Source organism: Cherax quadricarinatus, chromosome 64 (genome assembly GCF_038502225.1).
Source record: "Cherax quadricarinatus isolate ZL_2023a chromosome 64, ASM3850222v1, whole genome shotgun sequence".
Taxonomy (NCBI): Eukaryota; Metazoa; Arthropoda; class Malacostraca; order Decapoda; family Parastacidae; genus Cherax; species Cherax quadricarinatus.
In genome coordinates, this window is record NC_091355.1 from 15,472,263 (window position 1) to 15,496,133 (window position 23,871).

The 23,871-nt window shown below is 38.9% G+C and overlaps 1 protein-coding gene across 1 annotated transcript in view; it reads right to left on the bottom strand.

Annotated features, from left to right (window-relative positions):
* LOC128700087 (neural cell adhesion molecule 2) overlaps positions 1-23,871 on the bottom strand; it is a 379,174-nt gene that overhangs the window by 175,518 nt on the left and 179,785 nt on the right. The window contains exon 3 of the mRNA XM_053793043.2: positions 11,588-11,788. Coding sequence (XP_053649018.1) covers positions 11,588-11,788 — 201 coding nt within the window. The remainder of the gene's footprint in view (positions 1-11,587; positions 11,789-23,871) is intronic.

The following is a 23,871-nucleotide window of genomic DNA, read 5'->3' on the forward strand; positions in this document are numbered from 1 at the left end:
CACTCACCACCAGTCCATCACCCTCACCAGTCCATCACCCTCACCAGTCCATCACCATCACCACAAGTCCACTTTCACCACCAGTCCATCACTCTCACCACCAGTCCATCACTCTCACCACCAGTCCATCACCCTCACCATCAGTCCATCTCTCTCATCACCATTCCATCACCCTCACCATCAGTCCATCACTCTCACCACTAGTTCATCACCCTGACCACAAGTCCATCACCCTCACCACCAGTCCTTCACCATCACCACAAGTCCCTCACCCTCACCACCAGTCCATCACACTCACCACCAGACCATCACCCTCACCACTAGACCATCGCCCTCACCACCAGACCATCACCCTCACCACAAGTCCATCACCCTCACCACCAGTCCATCACCCTCACCACCAGTCCTTCACCATCACCACAAGTCCCTCACCCTCACCACCAGTCCATCACTCTCACCACCAGTCCATCACCCTCACCACCAGTCCATCACACTCACCACCAGTCCATCACCCTCACAACCAGTCCATCTCTCTCACCCTCAAACCATCACCCTCAACACGAATCCATCACCCTCACCACCAGTCTATCACCATGAGTCCATCACCCTCACCAACAGTCCATCACCTTCCCCACCAGTCCATCACCCTCACCACCAGTCCATCACCTTCACCACCAGTCCATCACCCTCACCACCAGTCCATCACCCTCACCACCGTTCCATCACCTTCACCACCAGTCCATCACCCTCACCACCAGTCCATCACCACCAGTCCATCACTATCACCACCAGTCCATCACTCTCACCACTAGTCCATCACTCTCACCACCATTCCATCACCCTCACCACCAGTCCATCACACTCACCACCAACCCTTCACCCTCACCACCAGTCCATCACTCTCACCATCACCCTCACCACCTGTCCATCACCCTCACCATCAGTCCATCACACTCACCCCCAGACCATCACCCTCACCCCCAGACCATCACACTCACCACCAGTCCATCACTATCACCACAAGTCCATCACCCTCACCCCCAGACCATCACCCTCACCACCAGTCCATCACTATCACCACAAGTCCATCACCCTCACCCCCAGACCATCACCCTCACCACCAGTCCATCACTATCACCACAAGTCCATCACCCTCACCCCCAGACCATCACCCTCACCACCAGTCCATCACCCTCACCACCTGTCCATCACCCTCACCATCAGTCCATCACACTCATCCCCAGACCATCACCCTCACCACCAGTCCATCACTATCACCACAAGTCCATCACCCTCACCCCCAGACCATCACCCTCACCACCAGTCCATCACTATCACCACAAGTCCATCACCCTCACCCCCAGTCCATCACCCTCACCACCAGTCCATCACTATCACCACAAGTCCATCACCCTCACCTCCAGTCCATCACCCTCACCTCCAGTCCATCACCTTTACCAAGAGTTCACCAGAAGCGTCAGTCGTTAATCACAAGCCTCAGTCGTTCATCACAATCGTCACTGGTTCATCACCATCATCAGTCGTTCATCACAATCGTCAATCGTTCGTCAAAACAGTCGTTCATCACAAGCGTCAGTCGTTCACCACAATCGTCAGTCGTTCATCACAATCGTCAGTCGATCTTCACAATCGTCAGTCGTTCATCACAGTCGTCAGTCGTTCATCACAATCGTCAGTCGTTCATCACATTCGTCAGTCGTAGTGGTACTACTACTACCACTTCTAATACTATTACTAAATTTATATAAAAATAACAGTGTGCATAAATAATGCCATAACAGTTACATTCTCCACTTGTTCAACTCTAGTTGCATCTTGAGTTAAATATTTATGACATGAGCCGAATACGTTATTTTTATGGACGTTCATCACACGCAACCTCACATCCTGCAGTCCATCAGTAATCAGCTGAAAGCCAAGTAGCTTATTGTCGGTATGTGTGAAGGAGCCCCGGCTCACACTATAGGATATTTACCATTCGTGAATGTCAACCAGAGGCGGAGGTCTCCAAACTAGCTTTCCGTATAACCAGGATTCGTATTAGAGGCTAATTCCTAGACTTTTATCAGGTGATTAACATACAGTAACGAGTTCTATCCTTTGTATGGATGTACAAGTTATAGCCAGCGAGAGTACTCTTCTTGCTCTCTTCTTTATTCAGCTATTTATGTTACGGTATCTGCCAGTATTTTATGTACATGTTGTAAATAACGTTGGTAGTGGGTATATATCACTATTCAACTAACAACAATCTTTGGTGTATACTTTTGTCCTTAACATTTCAAGATTACTCTACTGCTTGCTCCTATGTTGGTATTCTGTCTTTACTGCCGGGTAAAGCTGGCCATATAACAGCACCCTTGTTTGTAATAATGCTGATGTCCAGAAGTATTATGGAACAATCTGATATTACCAATTATAATTACCAGTAGCAGATAACTTCCTCCCTTTATGACGCATCCAATTAGATCCCACAAGCAGAAGTGTTATGGAACAATCTGATATTACCAATTATAATTACCAGTAGCAGATAACTGCCTCCCTTTATGACGCATCCAATTAGATCCCACAAGCAGAAGTGTTATGGAACAATCTGATATTACCAATTATAATTACCAGTAGCGGATAACTGCCTCCCTTTATGACGCATCCAATTAGATCCCACAAGCAGAAGTATTATGGAACAATCTGATATTACCAATTATAATTACCAGTAGCGGATAACTGCCTCCCTTTATGACGCATCCAATTAGATCCCACAAGCAGAAGTATTATGGAACAATCTGATATTACCAATTATAATTACCAGTAGCGGATAACTGCCTCCCTTTATGACGCATCCAATTAGATCCCACAAGCAGAAGTATTATGGAACAATCTGATATTACCAATTATAATTACCAGTAGCGGATAACTGCCTCCCTTTATGACGCATCCAATTAGATCCCACAAGCAGATATTGGGATGCAAGTCACAATTTTGTTTAGGTAAGCTACTTGCAATAGAAAGTGCGGTATACTGACTGAACTCAGAGTTCTCGTTGTCATACATATTATATTATTTCTACTCTAAATAGGACGAAGATTTTCGTTCGCCTTACGGTATTTCTACCAAATCGTATCCTTTACATTAATATTTATTATTCTAATTAATTTTAGGATGTGTTTGGCTAAGATGGACTAGGTTATATTAGGCTAACTTTAGTTAGTCTAGGTAGCCCTAAGTTGACCAATTTTTGTCATACAGTTAACAGGGCATAAAAAAAAAAATTAAAAATACAACCTCTGGTGAGAAGAAACGTGTCGTAGCTGCTTAAATTGGTTCATATTCCACAACAGTAACAAGTTATAATAGCTTAGGACTTATTTTAATGTTCTTGTAGTTTCGTCTTTTATTTAACATTTTATACCGTTAGTTTGTATCAACGAATCGCAAAACATTTGACTTTTTTTTATCTAAATGTCTTTATAGAATCTTCTCGATAGGGAAATTATATTTATTGCTCTAATTCTTCATTTTCTAATAAGGATGCACTGAACTCCTACAACACAGTAGGAGTAAGAAGAGTTGGAGACAGCCAAATTATATCCTAGGAAGGGAAGAGTAGCCCCAGTTTCTTTGATCATGAGCCATTCACAAACTTCAAAGTATCCTCATTAAAGGGATTGAATTTTCTAGCTCAATCGCTCTTCTCTGCATCCTATCCAATTTGTCTTATTTAATGGAATTTTGTGACCACAATTGGTCAAAATATTGTGTTGGCTTTGTTTTGAAGATGAAAATATCACAAATTTTATATTAATGACCACGAAAGGTTAATAGGGTTGGGGGGAGTTAAATTTGCAGTAAGCGTGCGTGAGTACGTTAGACAGCAGCGAGTGGAAGCAGATAGTTTTTATGACGACGTGCTGCTGGACTGCGAGCAAAGTAACATTAAGAGATTCAGGGAAACCGGTTAGTCGGACTTGAGTCCTGGAGGTGTGCAGTACAGTGCCTCTGCTCTGAAGAAGGGGTGGAGATGTGTTGCTGCTTTTGAACTGTAGTGTAGGCACGCCACTGGCAAGACAGTAATGGACAGTGATGATGAAAGTGTTTCTTCTTTTTCGGGGCACCCTGCCTGGGTGGGAAGCAGCCGTTGTGTTAATAATCAAGGAAAGCCAAGCTGGGTGGCTTATTTCCATTGGGGTTTATATAAGTCTTCCATCATGCGACCCGCAGCAGATGACTTACTTTTTGGTATCTATTCAATACAAATTAGAAGACCTTCAGCAATATTGTAAATACAATAATTTTAACATTGATATTTCAACTTTGAATATGCTTTTCAGTGATATGCAGTAGCGGTGCCTTAATATATAGAGAATTATTGAAAATTATAGCAAGTGCTTGCTGATTTATATGCAAGTCTCACCTCAATTAAATACCACAGTACACCGAATTTTTGTTTTCCAGTTCACAATCCCATAAAAAATGTTTTCTTGAGATCTGTTTAAAAAATTCAGGATAATAATTGGCTAATACCAAAATAGACCACAACGAATACAAAAAAAAAAATACTTCCTATTAGGATACATCAGTATTTAGGGATGGAAGTTAATCAGAGGAGATATTTTCCGTTTATTACATGGGGAAAAAATTGCTTAATAAAATTAATTACTTGAACTTTACAAAGTTCGTAGTGACGAGCTGTGATTTAATGAAGCCGATTAACGGTAAAAGTTTGAAACTGATCATGAAAGTCATTATCCAGTAATTTAACTGATTTCAACAAATATAAGTGTTCTAACTACAAGCAGAAGTAATGCTGGTTATCTGGGTCTCACTTTTAGTAATAAGGGTTCTCAGAAACCTGTCCGACTCGGAGAACAATATACCTGTCGACCTAGCTGGAGTCTTCCTAGAGGGAATTCCGGAGGTCAACGCCACCGGAGACAAGTTCATGAACAGGAGTCTACATTCGATAATGAAATCTGCTGGATAATATAGCTTACAAATGGTCCTTTGTACGCAACTTCAATCTATTCTTCGAGAAAGGAAGATCGTGAAGTTCAATAAGGCTTAAAATCTAATCCTGTGACGACTCCTCTCTTATTTCGTGCGTCGTGGAGTGACAGGTTATGTTGTGCAACATCCTTGAGCGTCGGTTTTCCGTAGACTTTTAAATAACATTTTTGGTCATTTACGCGCTGTAAAATATCAGGAAATGATAGGCAAATATTCTGTGGCTCCGGACTGTAAAAGAGATTCTATGCTGTTAAGTACAGTGGTGTTGAAATTATATTGTTCAAAACTTTTTCAATTTTTTTCGTCTACTCCAGTAACCTACACAGAAAGTATATAATATACATTAGCCTTCGCTACTTAAGAAACCAAAATTGTCGCATTCGTAAGGAATGCGTAATATATTCAACTGTTTCTTTTCACAGAACAACTCAATATGTATTCACTAATAAACATAATATTAGAACGTTTGTAAAGAGAGGATCCACTTCTTTATGACCAGAGATTCGGTGTTCGAGCTGTAATGCTCGATACTTGGGGGATATTTCACGAAACCTTAAACACAGCATTGAAGAACATAAAGGAAACGTTTCCGTACTGACATTCCTCTGTGCCCCTGTTACTTTACTAACCACTCTTACCTCTGGAGACTCCACAGTACTGACCTCAACACCACAGCTGAGATTCACCTCAGTCTCTGAATCCCTGTATACTGTGAAAATGAGGCCTCATAGTAAACACCTTTGCAGCTGTTTACTACGTGTTAGTAGATAAGCTATCACATATATTTTAATTCGTGTACCTTTGTTACATTGTAATTTTTAATATAAATATTTTTGTTTTAATGTAAAAAACAATTATCTTTGGAAATTTGAAGCTTTATATATTAAGCACTGATGATGGGTTTGGGACTACTAAACATTTGGAAAATATATAAAAGTGAACACACAATATATATATATATATATATATGTTGTACCGTGATCCGAGGACACACGATTGTGTGGGTGCCTCAGAGCTAATTTCATTCTACTCCCCGTTTGGTGTACTAGCCTCCACAAGCAGTATGTATAGTATTGTACCCACGAACGAGTGGAATTTAATCACTAACAACACTGCGACTAGCTGGGGGATTGAACCCCTGTTGTTTTATCCCGCCTGATGAGCGAAAATTCCACGATGCTCTAACCCATGGGACCATAAAAATCCTACAAGACTCATGCAACCAGCAGAGCTAGGTGTTGCCCCTGAAGTATTCTTGATACATATATATTCTCATAATCCCTCTTAGGTTTATGGATAATATGGATTTGTTGGATTTGAGAACAAATTTACCATGAAAACTTCCGATGCTTTGGGATGAGACAGTTGATGCTGCTGTTACAACCATGTCACACAGTGTGTTATAATATTAACCACTTGACAGAAGTGTTGTAATATTAACCATGTCACAGAAGTGTTGTAATACTGACCATGTCACAGAAGTGTTATATTATCCTATTGTAAGGTCAGTGGCTGAGTGGTAACAGTGTTGGGCCTCTATACACATGGATCACGATTAAGTCCCCGTCCTTTGTATTCATTTATGTACACGAATATAAATTCGCTAGGTAGAATCTTTCAATTAAAAGTCCAAATCCATATTGTTTTATGATGAATATACTTTTGAAGGTCACGAGGAGGGCGCCCAGGTCGCTTACTGTCTGGTACTTACTTTCTTGGTGTTCTACTATTGTTGGTCTTCACGGTGTTCAGGTGCGTGTGTGGGGTAGGGGCGGGAGCCTCATCAGTGAAGAATTTATCGATTATGTACGTAGACAGGGTCAGGCGTTATCCAGCATTTATCATCTAGTCGGTCGGTCGCTTGGCATTCATAGTCTTGAGTCTTACTCTTTGTTACAAGTTCATCCTTTTAGTTGTGCGCGAATGTTTACGGATCACAGTCTTGTGAGGTTAACTGGCTGAGATAGTTTTTTTTCAGTCGGGTGAATAGAGGTCTTGTATACCATACAGCTGGCGCTTCTTGAGCTTATCGATCTTCAAGATGATTCCTTGGATCTTGGGCAACACATGGAAGTGCTCCATCCATACTCTCTCTCAGTAAAGTGTCAGAGACAAAACGGAAGGCCCTGTTCTGGACTCTCTGGACTTAAGCAAATTGTGTTTGGATGTTAAAGACAGAGGCACGCATGAATATTTGAGCATTCGGTGTGTCGTCATCTTACATCTGGATGTATGCAAGAGCCAGAGGTAATCTAAACGGTTCGTTGCTTTTACTTGTCACTGACGCAACCTGTCGATTTCTTAAGCCAAGATCCTGTTGATACACTTGATAGCAACCGGAGTGTCTCTGTTAATAATTCCTTCATTGCTCTCTACTGCCGCAGGTAGCAACCTATCTTGCTGATATGTAACTGGCCGGTGCTGGTAGCAATTTTCCCAGTTGTCAGTTCTTACCAGTTCTTCGTTCATTATCTCAATCATTCTCCCTTGCTTGCTATTTTTATCTGATGAGGTGGAGGATAAGACATCATCACTACATTATGTAATGATGGTGTCCCTATACTCAGGCAGCGGTAAATCATTAATATAGAAGTTGAATAGAGCTCAAACAGAGCCCTAGGACACACCTCATGTAGGTGTGAATGCTTCGGCCATTTTGTATATTAGTGAAGGAACGCCCTTGGGAAGGACAGCTAGTTTGAATATTAAACCATCGTACTAGAGACTGTCAAATTTAAGCTTCTTGATGCAATGAGTGGTCGACAGCATCACAAAGATATTTTTAATAGCATGTTGAGTTACCTGCTAAGTTACATGAACAAGAAAATGTAATCACAGTCCCTCCATACTTCGCAGTCTTTCCCGAAGAGCTCAACACTAACATCCCCACCATCAAAATTCAATTCCTTATAGAAGGGTTCCCAATTCACAAATAGCTTGCTTATAGAGAAAACAATGGTACATACTTTAGTAATGTTATAAATTCTAAGATGGTTCCTAGGTGCTCCGTTTGCGAGGATGTGCGTAAATTGGGATCCTTGTAAGCTGGGAGATTACCTTAGAAATTAGTGTTGACACTGATATTACGCTCTCACTCCTGCTTGTTGGAGATATCACCACCCTGACATGGATATCACACACTCTCCTTCTTACTGCAGATATCACCATGCTGACACTGATATCACACGCGCATTTGATCTTTTATTATTTTATCTTATTGTCTGCATGATTTTCACGCAACACAAATCTCAGACAGTATATAATTCACAATCTAAATACCCCCCCCCCCTAATGTTTTGAAAATGAGAGATTAATCTTCGTACGACAGTGCAACAGTCATCGTTTTATTTTCATTAGTTTTTTTACTAGTAGCCTCGGAACAAAGGTGACTTGACTTGAACATGGCGGTCACTTACCCCGTCATTTGTTCTTTTTTAGTCTTTCTCCTTTTTTCTTTCAATCTGTCGCGAGTGATGATCCAATCATAAGAACGTCTAATGTTTTCGTAGTAGTGAATTTTCCAGCCACAGCACAGATTTATTCTCTTACTGATATCAATAGTTTTTTTTTTTTGTAGAACATGCCCTCTATTTTAACTAAAATTGATTGAACACTGCAGAAATATATCTCTATATTTCACTAGTTTCGAACTATATCCTCCCTTTCTGTAATATAATAGTGAATGCTGTTAATAAGTTTCTAATTTGATTTTTAAACTCCGGTCATTGTTTGAAAGTTTATCTGGATTATCTCGTATATTTATGCAAAGTTTTCTTTTCCAGGAATTTTAATGTGCCATGCACATTAAACTCGCAAATGTTTATTATGTCAATTTTAGGACCTATAAAGAAATGGTGCTGTTTACTCACCTATTTGTGGTTGCAGGGGTCGAGTCATAGCTCCTGGCCCCGCCTCTTCACTGACTGCTACTAGGTCCTCTCTCTCCCTGCTCCATGATCTTTATCATACCTCGCCTTAAAACTATGTATGGTTCCCGCCTCCACTACGTCACTTTCTAGGCAATTCCACGGCCTGACTACTCTATGACTGAAGAAATACTTCCTAACATCCCTTTGATTCATCTGAGTCTTCAACTTCCAATTGTGACCTCTTGTTTCTGTGTCCCTTCTCTGGAACATCCCGTCTTTGTCCACCTTGTCTATTCCGCGCAGTATTTTATATGTCGTTATCATGTCTCCCCTGACCCTCCGGTCCTCCAGTGTCGCCAGACCGATTTCCCTCAACCTTTCTTAGTAGGACAATCCCCTTAGCTCTGGGACTAGTCTTGTTCCAAACCTTTGCACTTTCTCTAATTTCTTGACGTGCTTGACCAGGTGTGGATTCCAAACTGGTGCTGCATACTCCAGTATGAGCGTGACGTAAATTGTGTGTGTGTGTGTGTGTGTGTGTGTGTGTGTGTGTGTGTGTGTGTGTGTGTGTGTGTATACTTACCTAGTTGTGGTCGCAATGGTCGTATCATATTGCCTTTGACAAGTGCAATAACTCCTGCCAGGAGCTATTGCACTTGTCACAGGCATTTGTCGATTTGACACTTGGCATGTTTTTTTTGTTTGGTGTATGTGTGTGTATGTGTGTGTATGTGTGTGTGTGTGTGTGTGTGTGTGTGTGTGTGTGTGTGTGTGTGTGTGTGTGTGTGTGTGTGTGTGTGTGTGTGTGTGTGTGTGTGTGTGTTTGTGTGTGTAATATAGACCCTCATGGCAGATGGTAATTCTTAGGCAGATGCAACTCCAGCTGCTGACAGGAAACCTTTTAAGCTGTCATAGCAAGTGTGAACCCATAATGGTATGTCTGAGGCTAGGCTCAGCACCTAGCTGACGTCTCCCGACTACTCCACGGCCATATTTCAACCATTCCCCCCACACATACACACACACTACCTGCCTCTTCCTCCCACAATTTGACTCGTATGAAGTCAATCACGGAGGTATCTAGAGAGGCCAGAGGCAGAGTGAAGCAGAGGTACTTCACTCTCTGCTAAGCCTGAAGAAGTACTTCCTAACATTCCCATGACTCATCTGAGCTTTCAACTTCCAGTTTTGTCCCATTGTTGCTGTGTTCCCTCTCTGAAACATTCTGGCACTGCCCACTTTGTCAGCTCCTCTCAGTATTTTTTGTATCGTTATCATGTCCCATCTATCCCTCCTGTCCTCCAGTGTCGCCAGGTTGATTTCTCTTAATCTCTCCTCATAGGACATGCCCTTTAACTCCGGGACTAGTCCTGTTTCAATCCGTTTCACTTTCTCTAATTTCTTGACGTGCTTTATCACGTGTGGGTTCCATACTGGTGCTACATACTCCAGTATGGGCCTCACGTAAGTGTGCGCGCGTGTACTCACCTAGTTTAGGTTGCAGGGGTCGAGTTCTAGCTCCTGGCCTCTCGTGTGTGTGTGTGTGTGTGTGTGTGTGTGTGTGTGTGTGTGTGTGTGTGTGTGTGTGTGTGTGTGTGTGTGTGTGTGTGTGTGTGTGGTGGGTGGTGCGCGCGTGTGTTTTCAACACTATCTTTAATTCACGATACCATCGTAACCTTCTCCTATGTCTAATGCTCGCATACTTATACAGTTCCTTATAGACAGCTCAGCTCTGATTTTTAATAATTCTCCATGTGACATCCATTTCTCCATAAAACATTCCCTGTTCACCCAGTAGGAAATATTTACCTGGGGTTACTTTACAGGGGGGGGGGGTGAGCATATTTTAAATAGTACTTGGATGTCATCTGACAGTTGTGAATGGCATCCTGGATGTTAGTTGACTGCTGTGGGAGACTTCTAGGGAAAGGTGCTAATATTCGTTTGATAAAGCATAGCACTGCAATAAACTGAGGAGAGAGAGCACATTATTAATCTATAAATACAACGATAAAAAAATTCGAACATTTTCAAATTTTCCTGTATATTACTTGCATATGAATGGACAATACTCTTTGAGTTACTGATGTCTGGATTCATCTCAGAGTTATCACAACGTATTTCAGAGGCATCACTATGCATCCCATAGAAATCAAGGCCTCTCGGTGTTGTCACGAAACATCCGAGAGTAACGACGATTCTGCATGAAGAAAAGAATAAGAAATAGGAGAAAAGATTGGGAGAGGATGAGGAGAAGTGCTTGAGGAATCGGGGAGGAGTAGGGAAGGAAGAGAAAGGGAATAAGGGAAGGGGAGAAGCAAGGCAGGATTGGGGTGAGGGAAGCAAGACTGAGGGTGTAGTATCTGAGGGGTGGAGGAAGTAATAGTGTGGGAGAAGTGGGGAATTAATGGGTAGTGAGTAGAAGTTCAGGGAGGAGTCGACGAAAGGGGAAAAAGAGGGATAGGAGTGAGGAAAGAAGTGAGTGAGAGGGAGTAGAAGTAGAGGATTAAGCTGAATTCAATGACTCTCAATCTTAAACCGCTTCCTCAATCTTTCAATTACGAACTAATCACTTAAATTATCAACATATGATCTGTCAGTCATAAACCACTCCAGCAACCTCCCTCCCTGCATCAGTTCATGACCTGTCCGTCAAAAACTACTCCATCATCCTTCCTTTTTCATCAACTCACAATTCATGTCTATCGTGACCTCCTCCATCAACTTCTGCTGGTTGTTGTTCTGCGCCTGGCAAGTGTAGGTTTTAAGATGATGTGCACGGGTCACTTCAGCCAACTTTAGGTCAGAGCGGACATGGCCTTCTCTTGTGACCTCGAAGTTTCGCTCCTCCAGGACCCTTTCTGACCACCAGGTCACTGAGGGGGGCGGCCGACCTGAAAGGAAGAAGAAAAAGACAGGTTATGAAAGGGAGCCAACAGATGGAAGAGAGTGTATTAGATTCATAACAGACTACAACAACACCATCACCAGGTACGATCTTCAGTACCTGTGCGACACCATCACCAGGTACTATCTTCAGTACCTGTGCTACACCATCACCAGGTACGATCTTCAGTACCTGTGCTACACCATCACCAGGTACGATGTTCGGTACTCGTGCTTCACCATCACCAGTGTCATAAGCAAATCAATGTATTAAATATAGAAAATTACAAGAGATCTTGTTAACAGCTAAGACTGGCATATATATATATATATATATATATATATATATATATATATATATATATATATATATATATATATATATATATATATATATATATATATATATATGTCGTACCGAATAGGCAGAACTTGTGATCTTGGCTTAAATAGCAACGCTCATCTTGCCATATAGGACAAGTGAAAATTTGTGTATGCAATAATTTCGCCAAAATCATTCTGAACCTAACGAAAAAAAATATATTTCACTGTATTTGTTTAGTATTAAATTATTGTAAACAAATGTAAAATATATTTAGTCGGGTTAGGCTAAAATAAATTGCGCTCGTTATAATAAGGTTAAGTAAGTTTTCTAAGTTCCTTTTGGTGCAAAATTATAAATTTTTACATCAACATTAATGACAAAAATATATCTTTAAACGTATAAGAGAAAATTTTAGAAAGGACTTAATTTTAAATGAGTTCTTGTTAATTGACCAGTTTTACATATTTGGCACGAAATTATATATATATATATATATATATATATATATATATATATATATATATATATATATATATATATATATATATATATATACATATATACATATATATGTCGTACCGAATAGGTAAACCTGGTCAATTAGTAATAACTCATTTGAAATGAAGTTCTCTCTAAATTTTTTTTTATTTATGTTACTGTAAAAAATAATTTTTTATCAAAAGAACCTTAGAAAACTTACCTAACCTTATTACAACAAGAGCAATTTAATTTAGCCTAATCCAACTAAATTTGTTTTAGGTAAATTTACAATAATTCAGTAATGAACAAATACACTGAAATATATTTTTTTCGTTTGGTTCAGAATGAGTTTTTTGAAATTATTGCATATACAAATTTTCGCTTGCTTCATTCGGCAAGAAGAGCATTGCTATTCAGGCCAAAATCGTGTTTTACCTCTTTTGCACGACATATACACGAGATATACTTGCCTACACCTATCAATGTATTTACTTTTGACTTGTCCTTATCTCCCTCGGTTACTAAAATAATCATAACCGATCAAAATTAGTTATTTTCACTTTACTCAAAACACACTCATCAATCTTGGCCTTTATTAAAAGAGCTGTCAAATGGTTAAAATTAGTTTATTTCATGCTGTGGAAGCAATCCCCTCAAGGAAGGTTCCTTGATGTTGGTGAGGGGCTCTTGATTTAGGGAATTGGAACTGTGCTCCAGTTCCCCGAATTAAGCCTGAATGCCTTCCACGTCCCCTCCCCTAGGCGCTGTATAATCCTCCGGGTTTAGCGCTTCCCTCTTGATTATAATAATAATAATAATGTGGAAGCAATACTCGGAGTCTCTCTCAATCTTTTTCCTCTTCCTGTCACGAAGATATTATTATACCACCGATAAAAAAAACATTGTGCGCGAGTTCTTTGATAATATCCTCACACACACTTGCCCAGCCACAATCAATGATTTCAAAATTATAAATATATTAAAAATTCTATTTGAGTGCTGTTCTTCTAAAGTTACTCTCGTCTTTCACTGAATTTCAAATTATTATTTTTCTCTACTACTACACGAAGATACAGTAAGAGATAATAGAGATAATATATTTAACAGACAATATATATTAACAGGCTGGTGCTAATGCAGATAATCTAATTAATATTTAGTCGATATATCGTGAAATTCTCTCCACTTGAGAGTTTATGTCAATAGATGTTTTATGTACATTGATTAATTTTATTATTTGCTACATTGTCACACTCTTCCAAATCAAACAAAATCGTTTACACTGATGTTTTAATATGATTACTTTATTATTTTTAAGAAAATACACTCAACATCCGCTCTAAGTCAATATATTCATCATACACTTTAGGTTAATGCACTCATCATTGGCTGTAAGTCAATAATATATTTTAGAAACACGTTTTCCTGTTTATACTACTACTACTACTACTACTACTACTAATAATAATAATAATAATAATAATAATAATAATGATAAAAATAATAATAATAATGAAACCCTTTCCAATTACATACTTCGGCACTCATACAAGTTCAAATCATACTATCGTAAATCTTGACAGTAACGTAAGTAAACGTTGAATGAAGCCTCCACTACTCCCTGCCAATAATGACCCCCACTTTTGTTTTACACAGTTGAATTAAGCAGTTTAAGTATTAATATCTTACTTCAGCTCATGTCAAAGCCCAGTACTATCTAAAGTACAGTAGCGCCCTCTCAGGGATGCAACCTATAACAGCTGGTTTGTATCCATTTATTGTAAGAAGATCATGGGCGACAGGTGTCAGGGAATATGTTTAACGAATCTACTCGTTATGATATAGAATCACGTATGTAGTGCTTTAGTTAAAATATTTAAATTGTATAGGAGTTTTGGTATGTGTATACCGCTGGTCTGTTCCACGTAGACATATGGAGTGCTCTCGACACTGATACATGGCGGCTATGTGTATGTAAATTAACTATTTCTATATGCAGATATCAATAGATTCACTGTTCCGTATATATTTTTATTTTATTGAATGGAACTTTCAACACTCGTTCTTTTCTGATACCAATTACATCATATTTGTGCTTTTTTTAATTAAACGATAATTCTCTCTCTCTCTCTCTCTCTCTCTCTCTCTCTCTCTCTCTCTCTCTCTCTCTCTCTCTCTCTCTCTCTCTCTCTCTCTCTCTCTCTCTCTCTCTCTCTCTCTTCGTGCTTTTATAAGGTTAGGTTATGAATTCATACCATTATTTACAATCTAATATCTGTTACCAACCACAGCTCATTTAAAACCCTTCAAGAATTATCATTATTAAATCTTTTCTATTATAAAACATTTCAATAGGACAGGATGAAGTTGGAACCCTCTTTGGGGTAGAGATTTTATTTGGACAACTGGCTATTTTATTAAATGCTTTTAGGATGTGCGAACATGTTTCATACTCAAGTCATTCTAAGAAGCATGCTCTCAGATAAGTCATGTTCTTGAGGAGGGTACAGCCATGGTGTTATTACTGTTTGCTGCCCGTCTTACGGTATAGAATATGTCTTTCCACTGTCCACGAAGTGGTGCCTAGAAAATCCGTTTTGTATGTAACGTTGAAGCCTCTGCTACAATGACAAAATCCATCCAGGCCGAGTCCAGTTGATAAATAAGTAGCTATGTACGGTTCTCTAGTCTGTCCAGAAGCCGTAGATAAGACAAAGCCGTAGCTGAGACAAAGGGCACGAGGCACAAGTGCATTCTCAAAGTGAGAGTGCACTCGTGCCTCGTACAGCCTTACGAAGTCTCTAGTATCGAACAGATACGAGATACGCCCTAATGCTTCTAGCTTTTGGGCTACTTTGCACGATTTACCAAATAATTCTTCATAGACATTGTGATCTCAATATTTCACCCCGAGGATATCTGCTTCATCTCTAGGCTCTAATATTCTTCCATTTACTCTTGACACTGCACCAGTATTACCAACATGCTTTCCAGAGCCCATCAACATTTTTATTTTCTCAGACGCAAGCGTAATCGTATTACCAGATTGATACATCTGTAAGCTGGTGATTGATATAGCCGAGATCAGCTGGTACTTCCTCTTTTGCATAAGTAAATGTTAGAATACAGTTACCAGCTTCGGGATGAGATTTTGGAATGAGGTAAAGTAGGACCATGACAATGCACCAGGCACACTTATCTCTGAAATTCTGAGTGCCTTGCAAATTCTGTCTTATTGAGAACCACTCTTAAGACCTTATGGGTAGTCACGAGAGTGGCAGAGAGATTCCAAGTGTTGCAGTTTTGCCAATAATTCCTGGTATCGTACACCGTCAAAGGCGCCTGCACTACGCAATCCTACTATATAGCTGATCTTTGATACATACCGTGTATATATCAGTGTATGGTAGGAGAAGATCAGCTCCCGGGAGACCTATACTGAAGCCATATTTACGATCACAAAGAAGCGAGTGATAATAAAACAAATGTCACTTCCAACTCTACCACCACAGCCTCCAACCACCATTGCTACTAATATCACCACTGCACCTGTCTGCTACCACCATTATCACCACCACCACAGCTTCAACTACTACCACCACTACCATCATTACCACCACCACCACAGCTTCAACTACCACCACCACAGCTTCAGCTTCTACCACCATCATTACCACCACTACCACCATCATTACCACAACTATGAACACGTCTTAATTCACGCAGCGAATTTCGCCAAATTTTCTGCACACACCCTACTCTTTTATATTTGTATAAGCAAGAATATAATTCACTCTCCCTGAGAATGCTGTGTACCATAAACTGCTGAGTCCGCTGTACCATAAGTTCCTGAATCCATTGTACCGTAACCTGCAGAGTCCGGGGTACCATAACAAGCAGATGAGTACTGCGTACCATGAACATACCACAGTGTCTAGCAAACCATAATTGAAATAGCAGTGCCTTGTGTACCGTAAAGAAAACAACAGTGCCTGGCATACCATAAACAAACAACAGTGTCTGGTGTACCATAAATCATACAACAGTGCCTGGTGTACCATAAATAAAGCAACAGTGCCTGGTGTACCATAAAAAAATAACATTGCCTGGTGTACCATAAACAAAACAAAAGTGCCTGGTGTATCAAAGAACAAAAGACATACTCGGTGTAACAGAAATGAAAAATGAAGTAGTTAACTGAAAAAAAGGCAATCGCGCAATAATTTATTTTTCCTTTTCAAGTTTTGGGATGAAAGAGGCACTCTGATTGGCCCACGAAATTAAACGCGTCTTATTCATGATGGTAAAGAAGTTGCTTGAATATCCTCGTAGATAGGATGGCAGGTATTGTCTATAAGGATGGTAGGATGGCAGGAATTGTCCAGAAGTATGGTAGGATGGCAGGAATTGTCCACAAGGATGTTAGGATGGCAGGTACTGCCCACTAATATAGTTAAATAATATTTGAGGTAGCATCAAACTAATATTAAAAAGTACGTAACAAAGCTCAACCCAGAGATAAATACTGATAACATGACAAAACTCTGCCCAGAGATAGACACTGATAACATGACAAAGCTCTACAGAGAACATACTGATAACCGGACAAAGCTCTACAGAGCGCTACACATTGATAACTTGACAAAGCTCTACAGAGAGCACTCTCATATTCGTACATGCCAGGAGTTTTCCAATACTCTTCAGATTTGTTTAATCTCGCAAGAGATAGGATATAAGAGAGACTGTGAAGGCGATAAAATGTTGTCAAGACGTTGACAAGATGTTGACAAGACGTTAACAAGACACTGAGAAGACTTTGGTAAAACGTTGACAAAACGTTAAATGGAAAAAAAGTGCAGTAATATAAACCGTCTTTTAAGACATACTTTGAAGAAAGGAGCAACGAAAACTTCGCAGGAATACAAAGTTTACGTGGACGCAATCTTTGCCATAAGATGGCGATATCAAACGGATCGAGAGAAGCGTAAATTTCTCCCGCCAGAGAAGAAGATATTGTCGGCCGGAGAACGATCTGGCTGAGTGGGTGAGGAATGACGCTTGCAAATTGAAGATCACATGTTCGAGTTGAAATGCAGACTTTCTGACTTTCCTTGTGAAAGTCTTTCTCAAGGAAGGAGCGATTACATATTGGGGTTTCAACAACAGAGCCATGATCTTGGTGTAACTTCTTCAATATCTGTAGGTACAGGAGCAGATGTATGCTCGTATTGCCTCGTCTTAAGTGTTTGTAGCTACAGGAGCAAAGCTGTGATCGTGGTGTCATGTCTGCAATGTTTATAGTTACAGATGGAAAGCTATTGTATGCTTGTGATACCTCACCTTTAATATCTGTAGTTCCTCTCTTCAGTGTTTGCATCAGATCAAAGCTCATGGGGTCCTGTATTAAGCAATTGTAGTTACAGCAGCAGAGCTATGCTCATGGGGTCCCGTCTTCAGTGTTTGCATAAACAGAAGCAGATCTACTTTACGTTTCTAGTGTCTCACCTTTAATATTAGTAGCTAGCAGCTATACGAGCAAGTCTTTGATTGTGCTCTTCCACTTTCAGCATTTGCTGCAAGAGGAGGAAAACTATGCTTGTGGTGACCATAGTTCTGTTATACATTAAAATTTATTTGGTTATTTTAAAACTAGGCGACTTATCTTTTAAATCACTATGTGACTTAAGTCAATACGTCATAATGTAACACGTAATTATTTACTTATAAAGTTCTCTACATCAAGTTTTTATAACCCATTTAGGTTAAATACCGGTTTCTAATATTGCAAGATTAAATGGAAGTATCATTTATTATTTATGCAAAGTGTATCATAAGTTGCAGCATAATAAATTATACGTTTCCAGAGCATTATATGAGAGATAAGTAATGTTGAATGATATTAAATTACAACCCATTTCGAGTAGCAGTTTAAAAAGTATCTGTAAAAAATATATAAATTATATTTTAAAATTATTTTTTATATTTTATTTTACATATAAAGATTTAATTTTAGTATAAACATGAAGTCAATTGGTAATAAAGATTTCCTACGATCCTACCTCCGTACCGCTTACAGCACATGGAAACAACCTCTGATATAAGCACTTATCAATGATTGTACTGATACTGGAATCAAGAGCCCGATCGCATCTATTCTTGACACTATGATTTCTAGTTCAACTTCTTCATAGTAAACTTCACTTATTTCGTTAAGATCGAATAATTTCTCTTTAAAGCCCCTTTGGCACATATAGGCCTTCAGCTGCCATCTACGTCCCCTGGCTTCCTCTTATCTTAAACAGCCTGTGCCGACTCGGTATAATTTATACCATTCTAAAGACATGAATCACACACTTGTTTTAGATTCCCTCACTTACGGTTCCAATAACACTGTAAACATGTGGAATTTATCATGTTTCTTTACATGCTTGATCTACTATCACTACGTGCTTTATCTACTTTATATACTTTTTCAGGTGCGGCCTCCATGGTGGTGCGCTGACTCCACAGGTAACCAAACTATCGCTGTGAATAAGTTACTAAATGCATCTTTTCAGGATCCTGAAAGTTCTCAGGTTACCTACGTTTAAATATGCCTCTCAAGTTATATAATGATTTCACGGTGGATAAGTAATCCACATGTGCAACAGTTAGCCACCTTCACTGCGATACACTTCGCCTTCAAGTTTCGGAATAAGCATACCTAATTGTTGGACAAGCCTTACTTGATTGCGTGCGTGCGTGTGTGTGTGTGTGTGTGTGTGTGTGTGTGTGTGTGTGTGTGTGTGTGTGTGTGTGTGTGTGTGTGTGTGTGTGTGTGTGTGTGTGTGTGTGTGTGTGTGTGTACTTGCGTGCCTAGAATAACCACCGTGAAAAAATAGTGAACTTCCAAGCTCTTTCGTGATTTCTCACATTGTCAACATACAACACCTCACCCTAACCTTTATGATGATGCGGGTTAGATGGTCAATGACCTGTCAAACATAGCTTATATTCTACCCAAATTATATGATTTTTAACTTGTCGAATAGATCTTAAATTATTCCCAATTTTTTTTCTAATTATAAACGAATTTAATTTGTATAATGCTAAACCAATATTCTCATTAATTTCAAAATTTCATAAAGCTTGATTCTACATTTCTCTCAACCATGGACCTGCTTGATACAACTTTCTCAGCACTCTGAAAATCATTTGGATGGTTAAAAACGTCTCACATGAATGAACAAAGCATTACACTCTTGTCCAGTTCTAATACTATATTTTTGTTGTAATCTAAATTTTATTTTAAACTTTATTTTACAAAGAATCTTGTAGACAAAGCCGTCAGCATTTCGGGGGAATTTTTAATCAAAATTTTCTTTTACTGCATCAAGATTTTTAAATACTACTTTGATTTTAAAATTCTTAAGTAAAGAGAGTATATCACAAAGTTTTCATGGTAAGGGAGAACCAACATATTTTAGTTGAATAAGTTTAGGTGTCCTTTTTCGAACTATAAAAAGTATTTCTATCAATTTTAAAAGATTTATCAAGTAAGTGTTTTGGGTATTTTAGATCATTAGCTATTTCATAAATCTTCAAAATTTCATTATGAACTCAGGATTGCAAATATGCAAAATTCTCAAAAATATTGATGACAATACGGAAAGCTTAACTCTATTATGCTGCGGAGAATAATAGTGCACATAAGAACAAGTTGTTATTGGTTTTCTGTAAATTTTAAAATAGGGTTTCCCTTAATAATTAATACATCTAGAAAAGGCAATGAATTATTTTCTTCAAATTAAACCGTAAAATTTATGGAATGAGCTAGACCATTTAATTTAACAAGGAAATGGTATACATCCATATTCTTAGGCATTAGACATAAAACGTCATCAGTATATTTGTTCCACTGAGCTCTATTGAGAAGGATTTTGTTAAGCAGTCGTGTTTCAAAATATTTCATGTACAAATTGCTAAGGACAGCGGAGAGAGGATTTCACATTGTCATTCAAAACTTCACATGTAAAACTCGCAATTAAACAAAGAATTTGCATCAGCAATACAGAATTTAATAAGCTCAATGATTGTCGGTACCATACCCTTCTTGCCAGTAAAAAAGCAATCCAGGATAGCAACCTCACATCCGCCCAGCCACCTTGGCAAACAAAAGAGAGGGCGGCCGGAAATCCACCTCACGGCATACATCCTATGGCCACCACCTTCCAGAACCGACAGGCAGCCTCCAGAGATACACCCGCCACCCGAAAGACACCCTGAGCCACCCACCGAAACATCGTAGGGATAACGGGACATTCCCAGATGATCCAGATTCTACAGCCAACACCACCTCTGAGCTAGAATTTCAGATGGGAAGACCCCAAAGGCCAAAAGAAGGATAGGAGAGGGATGGGGAAAGGGCAGGGATGGGATATGAGAGATGAAGATTTGGTGGGGTAGGGAGGATCGGGGGTAATTAGGTTCAGTTAGAAGACGACGACAAAAGGGTTCAATTCCTCAGACCAAAAACACTCTTCACTGTGTCTAAAAGCCCCCCCCCCCCATCCCTCCCTTTGAAGAGGTATTCCTGTGAGAAATTTTAATAATCCAATCGATTTCCAAAATGCCGAGAAAGTTTTATAAGCAGATCCATGGTTGAAATATAATAGTATCAAGATTATAAAAAATAGTCTTGAAATTAATATGAATATTGGTTTAAGATTATATAAATTAGATTCATTGATAATAAAATCTGGGATGATTTTAAGATATATTCGACAAGACAAAATCATAAAATTGGGGTTGAATATAAGCTATGTTTCACAGGTCCTTGACCATCTCACCCGCATCATAAATGGATGGGTCAGGTATTGTATGTTGACCGCGAGCTGTAATCTCGCTCTTAAATGCCTTCTGCTGATCATTTATTTTTTAGCTCTTTGATAATGTTAGAAACCACGAATGAGCTTGGAAGATCACTATTTTTTGACAGTTATTCTGCATATTGTGATATCACCTGTTTTCTGTGATTTTATTGTATATAATATATATAATTTTGGTAATAAGCTTTGTGCACTGCAGTAGTAGTATAAAGGTCTGTCTGATTCCCCACCGGAAAGCTGGGAGTCACCGAACGGTACATCAAGTATGATTACCAGCGAGTCGTCCCTCCGCTGTGATTGCTTCGGCGGTGGCCTGAGCTGGGCTGCCTAGTCGCATGGCAGACTTGCCCAGATTCCATCGTCATGATTTATGTGATTATTCTCTCCTTATCTTTATTTCTTTCTTTTTATATTAATCACTGTTATTTGAGTGATTGTATTTTTTAGCGATACAGTTTATTATTCTTTTTGATGTCATTTTAGTTCTTGATCCACTCCGCCCATCCTCTCCCACACGTCCACACCTATCCTACGCTTCTCCCTCACGCCCACATCTATCCCACGCTTCTGCTTCACGCCCATACCTATCCCACGCCTCACCCACAGACTCACACCTATCCCATGCTTCTACTCGCCCACATCCCACACCCCTAAACCTGTCCCACGGTTCTCCCACATGACCAAACCTATCCCACGCTTCTCCCACATACCCACACCTATCCCACTCCTCTCTCACATACATTCTCCCACAGGCATTTTGCTTCCCACTTACCTTGTAACTATTATACAACAGTGTAGTGAAAAAAAACAATATATTTTTCAGGAGGGAAAGAATATATTTAGCTGGAATGTTCACTGAAAGAGATAGGTGTTGAGGACGACTTAAATCTAGTTCAAAAGTTAAGTCGGGTATTGTAAGAAAAGGTTAGGCAAAAGCTCAAAGACGATTTAATTTACTACTACATGTATGCCTTTGTAATCTTTTATGGATTAATTAAAAGGTTAGAATTCTCCAAAATGTATAAAGGACATTTCTAATGTTAGCACTGTTTAGCAGTTGTAATATTGTAGATGTGTGAAGTTGTAATTGATGATGGTGAACATTCAAGGGTGTTCTAAACTTTTGCTGTAATGTTCATGTTTATTATGCGTTTTTGTAACATTGTTGTAGGTTCAGTGTATCTGTAATGCCATTGTTATGACAATATAGTTATAAGTTGTTGGTTGTAATGTTTATACTGGGTTAGCTGTTTGTTGGTTGTAATGTTTATACTGTATTTATAATGTGTGTTATACTCATTGGTATAATGATCTTAATATACGTTATTTGCTGCAATGTTCATTGTTAAGTTGCAGTGCAGATGCTAAACATCTTGAGAATAGAAGAACCAAGTTAAAATAAGAGCATTACCAAATAATTTTTTCTTACTAAATGAATTTACTAAAATAATTGTACCAAATAAATCGTTTTGCAAGAAACAAATTGTCTTTATCGAATATTCATTTTATTTTAGCAAAGGAAACATCATAAGCTAATTGGAGGTAAAGTTTAAAGATGGTAACTAAATTAGCAGAAGCTGAATCTGAAGTTGTCATTGATGAAATTCCCATGTCATTACCATCTCTTATTTATGTAAAGGAGAATATGGAATTATTAAGTATATACGGAGGTAGATTTATGATAAAGGATACCTTAAAGAAGGAATGAGATGTTACTGAAATAAATAACAATAGGGAGAATTTATTTCTGGACTATATAATTGTGGAAGTGTAAATGAATAAGATGTATAAAAAGTGGTTAATGGTCACTATGTGGAATATGTAGTATTTGGCAAATATGTGGTTGGGCAGCTGTGTCTGTGGGATGGTGAAAACTAAACAATGAGGAAACATATAGCTGAATCACTAAGAAGAGGTGAAACACCTTAGCGTCCGTAAATATAATACTTTAGTACATGTACTCCTGCAATGAGGACTTCTCAGTAAAGGTTTTAGAATTACTATGCAGGGAATGATCGACAAAAATATTAAAGGTAATATAGGATATGTATATTACCTTTAATGATTTACTGAAATCTGTACTGGGACTAATTTATCAAAATTATAGCGAAGCTCTGTTCAAAAGAGAACATGATTTGTTGACCATTTATTGAGTGCATTATTCATATAGTTGGAGAAATATAAAAGGCAAGTAAGATGTAGAAATGTGTAAAAAGTTGACAATAAGAAAAAAGACGATATTTGGCAATATTATGGAAAAAGCAGTATTTGGCAACTAAGGAGAAGAAAGCGATATTTAACAGATGTAGGGTCAGGTATATGAGAAGGCAGGAATAAATTTGAACATATATAGAAATAAGATAAGGGACAAGAGAGGCCCACTCAAAAGTAATTCAGATCTGATGACTGACAGTGATAA